Raw genomic sequence first — 13,329 nt, forward strand, 5'->3', positions numbered from 1 at the left:
GTTTTTTCCCTGATGTGTTGGGATGTATTTCTATGTTTGTTTCAACACAAATGGGAAATCAAACGGGATAACGGTGTAAATTTCTGACATCTTTTCCTCTTAGAAGTTTAGCTTTAGGCTTAATTGCACTTTTGGTCCCTTAAGTATCATGTTTGTGCGATTTGGGTCCCCAATGTTCAAAACGAGCAATTTAGATCCTGAAATTTTATTTTTGTGCAAAACAAGTCCCTCAGTTAGTCTGCCGTTAAAATCATGGACGGAAGTTAATGACGTGGCGCTCATTAATCTACTTGGCATTGATTAATCTACATGGAGGGACAAATAAAAAAAGAAAAAAGAAAAACAATTAACCTATGTTATACAAAACAAAACTTAACCCTAATCAGACAAAATTTTCGAATCCAAATCGCACCCAGACCTAGAATAGAAGGTGCGAACCGTGCGATTGAGAGAGGTGAGAACGGAGAGGTGCAATCGGAGCCATCGCCTGCCTGGATCGAACGGTGAAGCCTTAAGATTCTCCAATGATGAACGGTGGTTTCAGAGGCAGGAGCGGTGCTCGGAGTGGAGCTCGAGGAAGGGAAAAGGTGGTCCCTGACCGCAGGTCCCTTTTGGACTCAATGTTCTTGGGTACTTTGTGGATGAACCAAGGCTTGAGTACGTTAGAGGTGCTTGCAAAACTGTAGAGAATTGGGATATTGATGAAATTAACTCCATAGAAGTGGGCAAGGTGGTAAAAAGCCTGGGTTATGCATCAATTAAATTGTCTCTGGTACAGAAATCCTAGGCTTGGGTTGTTCAATGGTAGAAAACCATTTAATGATGATTCTGATGTGCTTCAATTTCTCAGTGATGTTAAGGGGCATGATGAGGTAGATATTTTTGTGGAGAATTGGATAGAAACAGTTGTGAGTATTGTGGATGAGGGGGTTCAAGATAGTGGAGTGAGGGAGCTGTCATTTGAGATCATTGGGGAGAACACACATGGGCTTGGTGAGGTTAATGGTGAGGTTGTTAGTGGTGGTGTGTGTGGTAAAACAGTAGAGGGTGAGAAAGATGTGGAGGTTGAGGTTGTGTGTGAGAAAGCCGTGGAGGATGGAGTACAGTGTGAGAAAGCTGTGGAGTTTGAGGTTGTTGACAACTCAAAGGAAACTGAGAAGGAGTTGCCTAATTACTGGTGTTCTGATGATGATGACTCATTAGATGAAGATTATGATGCTGCGCAAGATCTGCAGGATTCTGATGACAATAGCTGGGATGATAGTGCCAATTAATTAATGTTTTGGTTAATTGTAGGAGTGAAACTTTTCTGAGGACATATGAGCATATTATACTACCACCCAATGGACCAAAACTGTGGCATGTTAGTCATGCTCCACCACTCCATCCTCCATACATGAGAAGGGCTCCTGGGAGACCTAAGTAGATTAATGAGTGCCACGTCATTAACTTCCGTCCATGATTCTAACGGCAGACTACCGGAGGGACTTGTTTTGCACAAAAATAAAGTTTCAGGATCTAAATTGCTCGTTTTGAACATTAAGGACCCAAATCGCATAAACATGATACTTAAGGGACCAAAAGTGCAATTAAGCCTTAGCTTTACTAAGTATTTAAAAAATTAATATCTTAGTCTATTTTAATACAAACAGATTATTTACGTTTTCTAATGTTACTCTTCGACATCATTAGCATTTTATGGTAAAATCCACTACCAAACAGTACAAGATAAACTGAACATTTTAGGTAGAGTTCCAAAAGTCAATAAAATGATTGATTAAAAATTTATTTTATGAAAATCATTTTACAATGAGTTGCCAAAGGCTATGATTAAAATCTGATGGGGGTTAGGTGAGATTGTCTAGGTGGAGTAGTTGTGATGTAATGGGGAGGTATGTGGATGGTGGTATAAGTTAAGGGCTAAGGCAGACCTGAGCAAAGTACATGAGGTCCATTTCCAACCATTATGGGAGAACTAGGAATAGGATGCACATGTAGATTTAGGAAATGAGCTAATCTAGGGAAGTTACCATATAAAAGAAAGGAGATTTAAACAAAATTTGGACATGATAAGCCAAGTAAAATTCTTAGAATAAGTGAGTTCATTCCCAAGTTAATATATCTTTGTGATTCTTGTTCATGCATTTGTACGTGTAATCTTTAAAGAGATGCTTGTTTCCAGCTATTGAAATAAGAAAATGATGAGTTCATACACTGATATTCATTCTACCCAAACCTACATGAAAGAGATAAGAACGACTTTTTTTACTAAAATAGTGCAATTTGGAAAGTTAATTTCTAAATTGAAGCAACATTTTTTTTTATTACAGGACTAGTGCAAATCACCACTCAGATTGGCAACACAACACCACTTCCTTTTCTCATGGATGCTGTTATTTTACAATTTTTGTGACGATAATTTAATCCGTCACAAAATCCTAATGAAGAAAATGAGTTAGCGACGGATTGAGGAGAAAGAATATTTCCATCGCAAAGTGATTAGTGACGGAAAATAATTTGCGACGAAGTTTTTCCGTCACAAAGTTCTAGTGAATTTTTGAAAAATATAGCGACGGAATCTTGAGAGGGAATTTATCCGTCGCAAGGTAACTATGCGACGGATAACTTCTCGTTCCATATTCCGTCGCTAAATCATATTCTATTTTCTAGAATTTTGTGACGAAATATGTTTCCGTCACAAAAGAGTCGGGAAAAATATTAAAAAGTTAAAAAAGTGGTATCGCCAATATCATTGCCAATTTGCACTAATCCTGTAAATTAAAAAAAGTTGCTACAATTTGGTAATTAACTTTCCAAATTACACTATATAGATAAAAATCTTGAAAAAAGAGAAATTGTGTATGAATATATCAAACTAAAATGCATTGTCGAGAATTACTTTCCTGGAAATTGTGTATGAATATATGAAAGAATTGTTCGGTAACATTCAATATTCTTATGAATTTTTTCTGAAATTTTGAGAATAATAACTAAGTAGTTATTCGCCTTCCCAAAAAAATCTAAATAAGGTGAATATTACGTGTCTACTAAAAAAAAGAGTAAAGTACACTCACCCCCCTCAAGTTTTGTTAGAATAACACTCCACCCCATTTTTATCTAAAATCTACACCCCACCCCATTTTATATAGAGGCAAATTTAGTGACGAAAAATATTCTTCATTAATAATTAGTTATTATTTAAATTGTTAATCAATAATTTCAAAAAATATTTTCAATATAATCCAATAAATATAAAAATGAAAACATCACAGTCCTCCTCATTCTCTCAATCGCGTTCTTCCTCCGTAAATTCACAATGCAAATTCTGCAATAGCACACATGACTGGTTGACAAACCATATCTCGAACATAGCGAAACATGCTTGTGTTTTCATATTTGGTAATAATTCAATTTTAATCAAAATAATCTATTTATACCTCCAATTTTTAAAATTGGATTGTAGACCCAAAAAGCAACACAAATGGGTGAAGAAAATAGAGAAACTAAATTAAGAAATATGAAGTGGATCGGGGGTTATTAGAACCCAAGGATGCGGTGGAGCACCGTTTTTAACAAAATCCAACAACATCTTAAACCAACAAAGCGTTCGCTCACAACTTAAAGGGGTGAAGTTCACAACAAGTAGTTGAACAAGTGGCTTTGGGGATGTGCGATTCACGTTCAGGTCGCAACAAAACTTTGAGGCATGGTGGTGCCATGGGGTTTCACATTCTGTGATGGTTGTCGTCGTGTTAAAGGGAGCAAAGGTTTGGTGGTGACCGTTTGTGGTGATAAATATGATTTGGAGAAAGATGATACGTGGACTTAACAGACAGAGTTGATGGTTTTTTTAAATTTAATTTAGTAAAATTATTTTCATAAATTGATGTATGATAGTGAATATGCATTTAATTTATTTAAATTTTAACTAATTAGTAATTATTTTTTATTAGTGACGAATTTGTTTTCGTCACTAAATTTTGCCTTTATAAAAAATGGGGTGGAGTGTAGATTTTAAAAAACAATGGGGTGGAGTGTCATTCTTGCAAACCTTGAGGGGGGTGAGTGTATTTTACTCTAAAAAAAATTATAACTATTTGTACAAATTATAATATTTTCTAACACAAGGCCTTACCTGGTCTAGAAATATTAATAGAAATACAGAAAACCTCAAATCCTGGAATAAACTAACTTTTGGTGATATTTTCAGGAAAAAGAGGAGGCTGCTAGCTCGTATCGATGGTATCCAGAGGAAACTTGCCCAAGGCTTCAACCCCTTCCTCATCAAATCTAGGAAGGAGCTTTGGGAGGAGTACATAACCATCTTATCTAGGGAGGAAATCTTCTGGGCCCAGCAAGCAAAAACCAAATGGCTGAAGCTCGGAGATCGCAACACTAAATATTACCACCAAAGCGCTATCTGTAGAAGAAACAAGAATCAGGTAGAAGCTCTTCTCAACAATGATAATATCTGGATCTTTGAGGCAAGAGAGCTCAGAACTATGTTTGTAGAGTATTTCAAGGACTTATATCTTGACCCTACTAATTCTGGGCCTACTCTTCTTTCATCCCCCAATCATCCTGTGCTTGTGGAAAGAGCTAAAAATCATATGATTAGACCTGTTACCCCTGAAGAAATTCGAACTGCTCTCTTTGGCATTGGCAATTTAAAATCCCCAGGCCCTGATGGATTTCATTCCATCTTCTTCAAGCATAACTCGGAAATCCTCAAAGATAGTATGGAGGATTTTGTGAAATCTGTCTTCTCTCAGCCAAGCAACATTGCATCAGTCAACCAAACTGTTATAGCCCTCATCCCAAAGGTTACTTCCCCTGAAAGAGTGACTCAGTTCAGACCTATCTCCTTGTGCAACACAGTCTACAAAGTTGTTACCAAGATCTTGGCTGAAAGAATGTCTTCTACTCTTCCTTACCTGGTTTCTCCAAATCAGGCCAGCTTTATCAAAGGGAGATGTACAACAGACAATATCATCATCTTCCAGGAAGTCATCCACTCCATGAAGTCTATGAAAGGAAAGGAAGGTGTCATGGCTATTAAACTTGATCTAGAAAAGGCCTACGACCGCCTCAGGTGGCCTTTCATTGTGAACACGCTCCAATTCTTTGGCTTTGATGATAAATTCATTGAGCTAATCAAATGGTGTATCTCTTCGTCCTCAATGATGATTTCTTGGCGGGGAAATTATTCAGAATCCTTCAACCCATCAAGAGGAGTTAGGCAAGGAGACCCAATCTCCCCCTATCTCTTTGTTCTTTGCATAGAGAGACTTGCCTTGACTATAAAAGATGCTTGCTCGGATGGTAGATGGAAGGCCTTTAAAGTTGGAAGATCAGGGCCCTCTCTATCCCATCTTCTATTCGCAGATGATGTGGTCCTCTTTGCGGAAGCCTCTGTGGACCAAGCAATCCTTATTGACGAAATCTTGCATAATTTCTGTGAAGCTTCTGGCCAGAAAGTTAGTCCCCCAAAATCAAGAGTGTTCTTCTCCAAGAATGTGCATGATGGGAAGGCTGACCAAATTGTCCATGCTCTTGGGATCCAAAAAACTACCAATCTAGGAATGTACCTAGGTGTGCCTCTTCTCCACTCTAGATTATCTAAGGAAAATTTTAACTTCCTCACTGACAAAGTCAGAAAGAAACTATCGGGGTGGAAAGTCTCTACTCTTTCTTTTGCAGGAAGAGTCTCTCTTACTCAGAGCTGCCTTTTGAGTCTCCCTGCTTATGTCATGCAAACCACTCCAATTCCAATTGGTGTTTGCCAGGAGATTGAAAGGCTTTGCAGAAACTTCATTTGGGGCTCTACGGCCGATCATCGCAGATGCCATCTTATAAGCTGGGATACTATTTGCTCTCCAAAAGACCAAGGTGGGCTAGGTTTCCGCGACCTCCGAACCATCAATCAAGCCTACATGGCGAAATTAGCTTGGAACATTCTAGCTGATAAAGATTCCCTCTGGACTCAAGTGCTTAAGGCTAAATGCAAATTCAACCCTGGTCTTCGGGCTCCCCCCCCTGCCTAAACCCCCTGATTCCCCTACTTGGAAAGGGATTTGCAAAGCCTGGCCCATTATGGAGCAGGGAGTTAAATGGACCCTAGGCAATGGCATTAAAGTCTCCTTCTGGAGAGACAATTGGATCCCGAATATGGGCCCGATCACCTCTTTTATGCCTGATGTTCATTCTGAGGCCTGGAATGCTGATCTTCCGGTGGCTGCGTTTCTGGAAAATGGTGACTGGAATTGGAACTCTCTCTCTCAACTTCTCCCTGATGATGTCTGTCGCAGGATTTGTGCTCTCAATCCACCCCACCTTGAGAGGGGTGAAGATGAGCCTTTTTGGGGCCTCAGTCCAGATGGCGCTTTCTCTTTAAACTCAGCCTTCTTGATTCTCCTCCCTCCCCCTCTTGTGAGTTATGAGAAGACTTTTGAACATGTATGGAATTTTAGAGGTCCCCCCCGAGCCCAGGCGGTGCTGTGGAAAACTGCTCATGGCCGTTTATTGACGAATAAGGAAAGGGTCAAAAGAAATATGACAGATGACAGCACTTGTCCTCGCTGCTTGGAAGAAGAGGAATCGGTAATGCATGCCATTAGAGATTGCGAATGGGTGAAACACGTCTGGAACGTCTTTATTGAGGATGAAAACTGGAGTAGATTTTTTAGTCAAGGCCTTTCAGATTGGCTTAAATTCAACCTGGGTAGGGACTATATCCACAACAGAGGCATAAGCTGGCCCATTCTGTTTGGTATCATAATTTGGCAGATTTGGAAAGATCGTTGCGAACTGATCTTCAAGAATCAAACGTCTACGCCCGACTCCCTTGTCATCATAGCTATTAGCTTGGCTTCCCAAGTAGCTCAATCCCTGTCCCTCCCTGACAGAAGTATCCCTCATCCTAGAAAGGAGAAATTGATTGGTTGGAGAACCCCACCCCACGGATTTATCAAACTGAACTCTGATGGCTCTGTCTTTCAAGCAAATTTCAGAGCGGCTTGTGGTGGATTAGTGCGTGACTCCTCTGGCAAACTGTTAGCTGGTTTCTACTCCCCTCTTGGTCTTTGTTCATCGGTTCGTGCTGAGTTGTGGGGTGTCTTGAAAGGACTTAGAGTGGCCCAAACTTTTGCTCCTGTTCCCCTCCTTGTGGAAATGGACTCCAAGACAGCTTATGACTTGATCACAGTCAGATGCCCTCATGCCCACCCGTGCACTGATCTCATTAAGGACATCCAGTTCTTAGCCTCTCTTAATAGGAATGTTCAGTTCAGATTCATCTATAGAGAAGCCAACCGATGCGCTGACCACCTAGCTCGGATGGGCCACAATCTGATAGGAGAAGAATTTGACCAGGATCATGTTCCTCCCTCTCTTTTTCCTTTCTTGAGGGATGATGTTATTGGGGTGTCCTTCCCCCGTTTGGTTCATTAGTCTGTTCTGTTTGTTTCTGGGCGTTGACCCCCCCCCCCCTTTTTATCAAAAAAAAAGATAGCAGGTTTACTATACTGAAAATGCTTTTTAATTGTAAAGACCGCGCTCACGTATGCAGTTACAAGCTACATGAACATTTATAAGATTGGACCAGCTAAAAATGGAACAAATGCTTTGTTTTCCTGTTGTAGGAGAATTTTTTTTAAAAAGGACCATGGACTAGTTAATTTGTTAAAACAGTGTTAGCTCTCATGACCCCTCAGAGTTCTGTGACTTTAATCACAATATAAAAAACATTGATGATTGTGGAATACCACAAGTATGGTGTTAAATCCCTTATATCATTAGGATCAACCTTGGTTATAAATATATTAGACCATGATTCTAATTAGCAAATGTGAAAATATAAGTTGTATCCATTGAAAACTAGTTACAATTTGCTACAAGACCAGAAGAACAGTTTTTTTCCAGAAAATGATGAGCAGTGAAAGAAGCAAAACACAGCAATTGTCAAATGCTAGCTAGCTACTCATGCTGCTCAAGAATTCTCTACTTATGGCTACTATTGTTATTACCGCCTGCAAATGTCACAACTCCACACCTTATTTTCATGCAGAAGGCCCTCTGCACTATTATTCACTTGCTCCACAGTTCTTTGTGGAGTCTGAACTTCTGACCAACTTGTCCATTTAGGCTTTTGCAGATTCATGGGTTGGCAAAATTCTAACTTCTGCAAATAATTTAATAAAGACATGAGTGAAGGAACTATACATGTGAAAAGTCATGATGGGTGGTCATCTAAGTAAGATTATGACTCCAACCTTTATGCTGAAAAGAACAAATATTTTCGTGATTGGTATACATGACAAATAAACATTTAATTTGATTCATTCGGATGAAGAACATTTTCAATGTATACAAGAAGTGTCCAAAATTTCAAAACATTGCTTTCCCTATTCCGGCTAAAAGAAGTACTTTGTCATTAGAGATAAATTTTGGTTTTACAAGCTATGAAGAAGGTGGATTACTAGGAAACATCATTTTCCACTTAGGCTCATTATTTGCAAGAGCAAATTTTCTGTAAACTTACTCTATTAGGTGAAGGCTTAAGATTGATTTTATATCTCTAACATGTCTCATCATGCAAGAGCTTGCTTGAGCTTGAAGGGTGGACTAACAGATCCACTTCACATTGTGCAGAAATTCAACTATGAATAGGGAATGATTTGATTGCCTTCTGAAGAACTCAATCTCCTAAGAGTTTAAGCTATTAGGTGAAGGGCCGAGATTGATTTAATACCTTCAACAATTATTTTACTTTCCAACAAAGCATAAGGCTTGGACAACTTAAATTGTTTTCAACTTATAAATCATTCGTAATCCTATGAATCAGGATTAACTGGAGTTGTATTAGGAAAGAAAATCATCACTTACTAAGCAACATTGTCCCAGTGAAGGAATCCACCATGACCCCTAGCATTTGTGAACTTATATGTGGCACCTGACACTGTTCAAAGAAACACCTTAGTGTCATCACAATGCAAAGACATCAATCAAACCAATCTTTTCCTGAAAACCTAGAATTTAGGAGCAACATATGGATATTATGCAGAGTATACCTTCATAGCCTTCAAGAACAGGATCATCTGCAAGTAGAAGTGGTGTGTCTAGGTCAATGAACCTACAAAAGAGTTTGCAACATTTAAATGGATTAATGAAAAAATTGACCAAAATAGAAGGAAAACAATATGAAGTTATACACGCTTACAAAAAAAGGACCAAATTTGAAACACTTACTTAAAACACCCAAGACCAGCAGCAAGGTGACCAGCGAAACCCATAGCCAATCTTGTCTCAACCATACCACCAATCATCAAATCTAATCCTGCTACTTTCGCCTTATCTATAATATCCAACGCGCCCATTACTCCAACTTTGGCGAGCTTAATGTTAATGACATCTAAAAGATTCCCTTCTGCTATTTTGTAAACATCAGTTAAACCTCTGCAGCTCTCATCAGCTGCAACAGATACTCCATATCTTTCTCTTGCTATACTACTGACATATCCAAGACCGTCCCAATCATCTCTATGAACCGGTTGCTCAAATAGAACCGGGGTCAACCCCATTTCTGAAATAGAAAGCCAATCTGAGTTCTTTAGCCAAATTTCCTAAAATAGTGCAATGAAGTTGAACAAGTATGTCGGTGCATGTGTGCATTTTCTTGTATGACAATGACAATCATTTGGATCATATATGGAGATTGGAGGCAAAACTTTAAACATGTAGATTTTTAACCATGTAATTTCTCAAGAACTTCCACTGCTTCTTCAGAGTTATACCCCTCGTTAGCATCGAGAATAAACTGACATGTAGGGTGGGCAGCACGTATAGCTTGGAGCACTTCTATATCTGCATTCAGATTCTTTCCAACTTTCAGCTTCAAAGTCTCAAATCCTTCTTTATAGTACTTAGAAGCCAATTTAGCTGCTTCAGATGGAGAAACAATTGGGATCTGCACATATAGGTTGGCTTAGATTTTTTTACTAATTGAGTGTTATAACTAAGAATTTCTTCGAGATCAAATAGAACTTAACTGTTATATCTGTCGTTATGGTATTTGAAGCCCCACCAAAAAGCTTCCACAATGGCACACGAATACTATTTGCAACAGCATCAATTATTGCCATCTCTACCCCAGCCCTAACCTTCAATGTTCCATAGATCCCATGAGAATTTTAAAAAATTAATAATTAGGACCACAGTTGTCAAGGAAATCCCATAAAACAATAGAAAAAAATGAGGATTTGTAATGCCTAAAAGAAGTAGTTTCCTGCAATAAGTTTACAACCCTAATCATTTATTAGCCCATTGTTCCTTCAAGAAAATTAAAGTTAAATATCAGAGTAACATGGATTTCTATTAAATCCTTTTGAAGCTGGTAAATACTGTCTAATTCATTTACCAGTGAAGCCAGTTCATTAGGAAGATCTTTAATTACAACCAAGCTGCAGAAACATAGAATTTAAACAAATAACAACTTGATTCTCAACATTGTCACAATCTTAGGCCCAGTTCTGGGCTCTCAGAACAACCTTAATGAGCATGATCAGTACAATTCACTAAGAGAGCATTAAGAAAAGACTCTTCCCTTCTTGTATTTTAATTATCTTAACATTGATCCCAAAAAAACTTCTAAACAAATGTAACAACAAAAGAGTTTAGCAAAGAAAAGAACCAAAGCATTTAGCAGAGAGGCCCAAAATAAAAAAGTGACACACATGACACATGGAAAAGTCAACCAATATTGCAAAATTAGATCCTAAATGGAAGAATTAAATTTTCTCATAATCTGGTACTACCCTTTCACATCCTTAGTTACCAAGTAGTAAATCATAGCTATCATCCAAAATTCAAGGAATTTGTATAGTAAAGGATCATCATATCAGATGTCAAGTTCAAAAGTAGAAGAAGTGAGAGAGTGAGATACTGAAGTAATAGCAACAAAAGCACTGATCAAAGATGAACTCAAAACAAGTGTGGATCAGCTTAATTTTTTCAAAATCAATTCTGGTTTCCATAAGCTACTAAAAAACTTCTTCCAATACTTGATTTTGACATTAAAACCAATTGTAGAAATTTTCCAAAAATGGTATGAGATTAGTGTCACTCACTGAAGCAAACTGATGCCCTGGAAGAATAGCACCAATCTCCCCCAACAAAGAACCCAGAGTGAGTGCAGGACACTTATACAAGAACGCACACGCCTCAGAAGCTTTAGCCATGGCAGTAGGTTGATCCTCTGCAGTAACAAAAGGCAAAACCGGCGCCTCACCCCACCCAACAGCACCGTTCTTCAGCTCAACTCTGATAGCAACGTTCTCCACCTTGTCCAACCTGGAAGAAGCGATGGTGAAAGGAGCAATCAAGGGCACATTCAATGGCCTGTTCTCTGCTCTGTGCACATCAACAGTGAAGGTTTCCATCAAAGTCTTGAAACCAAACACGATGGGTTGTGCTGTTGATGATGTAGTAGCTGATGAAGCCATGATTTTGGTGAAAGGAAGAGAGTTTCTGGGAAAGGAGAAGGTGGGTGTGATGGAAATGGAGTTGTGTGTGGTGGAGGTGAAAAGGGTAGGAGCAGAGGAGAGGAATGAAGTTGAGTCCATTGGTGATGAGTGGAGTGTTGTGTAACAGGTTAGAGTTTGAAACATGACATTGAGAATTCAGGAAAATGAGAAGCCGAAGAGGTTTCATCTACCGTGTAACTGACGCACGGTGCTACAGTTAATTTCCCACCGTTGAATTTAATGCTTTTTTTAATTCATGGATGAGATCAATTGACATTTAAAAAATAATTTATCGGTTTTACTAAAACACCCATAACCGGTCTACCCCATTAAGTTGTGGGTTGTACTGTTCCAATTCCTCATCTACATCGCCGGCTACCGTCACCACCACATACGTTGGTTTTACCCAAGCTTCTTCCATATATGTTTCTCGTCTATTCTTCTCTGATCTTTGACCTCTAATTTTGGATCTCTAATTTTTGATTTTTGATTTTTGATTTTTGATTTTTGATTTTTGATCTACAATTTCAACCTCTGCTTTTGATCCCCGACTTCGATTTCTATTCTCCCATTTTCGACTTTCTGCAGCAACGCTTCTTGCTTGTTGATTTCCATGGATGGATCTCCACCACCATTGTATCTCCCTCTTTTTTCTCTTTCATGGTTAGTGACCCAACAAAAAACAAACACAGAGCAGAGGGGCCAGAGAGCATGCAATCCTTCACCAAGGGCGGAGACGACGAAGATTCTGTTGAAGAGAGTTCAGTGTGATGATGGTGGTGCTTGATTTGGGGTTTTAGGGTTTCTTTATCTTGTTTCTCCAAAACCTCATAGCCCCAAATTCATCACACTACAAAACTAGGTACAAAGCTATGCCGTTGAGGAACAATAACAGTGATGGGGCGATTGTTAAAAAGATAGAAACTTTGAATTGTTGGGTCTGAATTCCTCAACGGCATGAGTGAAATTGCTGGGTCATTGTTCTTCTGATGGAATTCTATATTTGGAACAAAGGTGCTTCATGCCTTTTATGTTTGTCTTTTCTTTCTAAGGTTGGGTTAATTTTTTTTTTTATATTAGTTTTTTTTCTAATTCTTTTTTATGAAATTAGTTTATTATTTCATTTTAAAATGTCAAATATAATTAATGGTTTTTATACTTCAAATTGCATATAGATATCAATTAAAGCAAAATTAATTAAATTGAATATAGATGATAAGTACCCTCCATTTATCATGTGCGTGCTCTACTGGTGGAGTTACGAGGAACATTTATGGATCCTCACTCTTCATGTTTGCTTTTCAATTGGGTGATGAAGGTGTTCCATTAGCAGAGATTGTGGCCATAAAACAAGGCATCTCTCCTCGTTGTAGAAAGATTTCTGGAAGGCTGAGTATGAGTCAAATTGTTTTAAGGTTGTTCACATCCTTCGTAATGATCGTAATGATGATGTAGATGTGGTTCCCGATTATAGTGCAAATATAGTTGTGATCCTTCCGCTTTAACACCTAGATTGAAATGATTTATTGATTAATGCATTTAGAAGTTACAACATAGTGACAGATAAATTGGTAAAGTTGGCTTATGGGCAACAACATCCATTTTTATTTTTGGAGACTCATCCTGCTATTGTGCTTATTATTTTCACTTCTAATAAAAGAGTTTAGATGACTTGTTTCTGTCACTATCTTTATATGTTTTCTTTAAAAAAAAATAGAAAACTGATTACAGATTGAAAATGTTTTCTAGAATCATAGAAATTTTTGTCTGTTAATATAATTTAGTTTAGAAAGTATCTATAAGGATACTC

At 38.3% G+C, this 13,329-nt stretch overlaps 1 protein-coding gene across 3 annotated transcripts; it reads right to left on the minus strand.

Annotated features, from left to right (window-relative positions):
* Positions 1-7,837: 7,837 nt before the first annotated feature.
* Positions 7,838-11,692, minus strand: LOC130711656 (L-Ala-D/L-amino acid epimerase). 3 transcript variants are annotated; one of them, XM_057561359.1, is made up of 7 exons: positions 11,124-11,692; positions 10,047-10,157; positions 9,748-9,964; positions 9,247-9,598; positions 9,069-9,130; positions 8,884-8,956; positions 7,838-8,179 (listed from the first exon to the last, which is right to left on the minus strand). In XM_057561359.1, coding segments are annotated over exons 1-7 (1,356 nt in total). In that variant the 5' UTR covers positions 11,664-11,692; the 3' UTR covers positions 7,838-8,178. The 3 variants fall into 3 exon arrangements, with proteins under 3 accessions (XP_057417342.1, XP_057417343.1, XP_057417344.1); XM_057561360.1 differs by having other exon boundaries at positions 9,247-9,580; positions 11,124-11,690; XM_057561361.1 differs by lacking the exon at positions 7,838-8,179 and having other exon boundaries at positions 8,883-8,956; positions 9,247-9,580; positions 11,124-11,691.
* Between the last annotated feature and the right edge of the window lie 1,637 nt (positions 11,693-13,329).

The sequence above is a fragment of the Lotus japonicus genome, chromosome 4 (genome assembly GCF_012489685.1).
Source record: "Lotus japonicus ecotype B-129 chromosome 4, LjGifu_v1.2".
Taxonomy (NCBI): Eukaryota; Viridiplantae; Streptophyta; class Magnoliopsida; order Fabales; family Fabaceae; genus Lotus; species Lotus japonicus.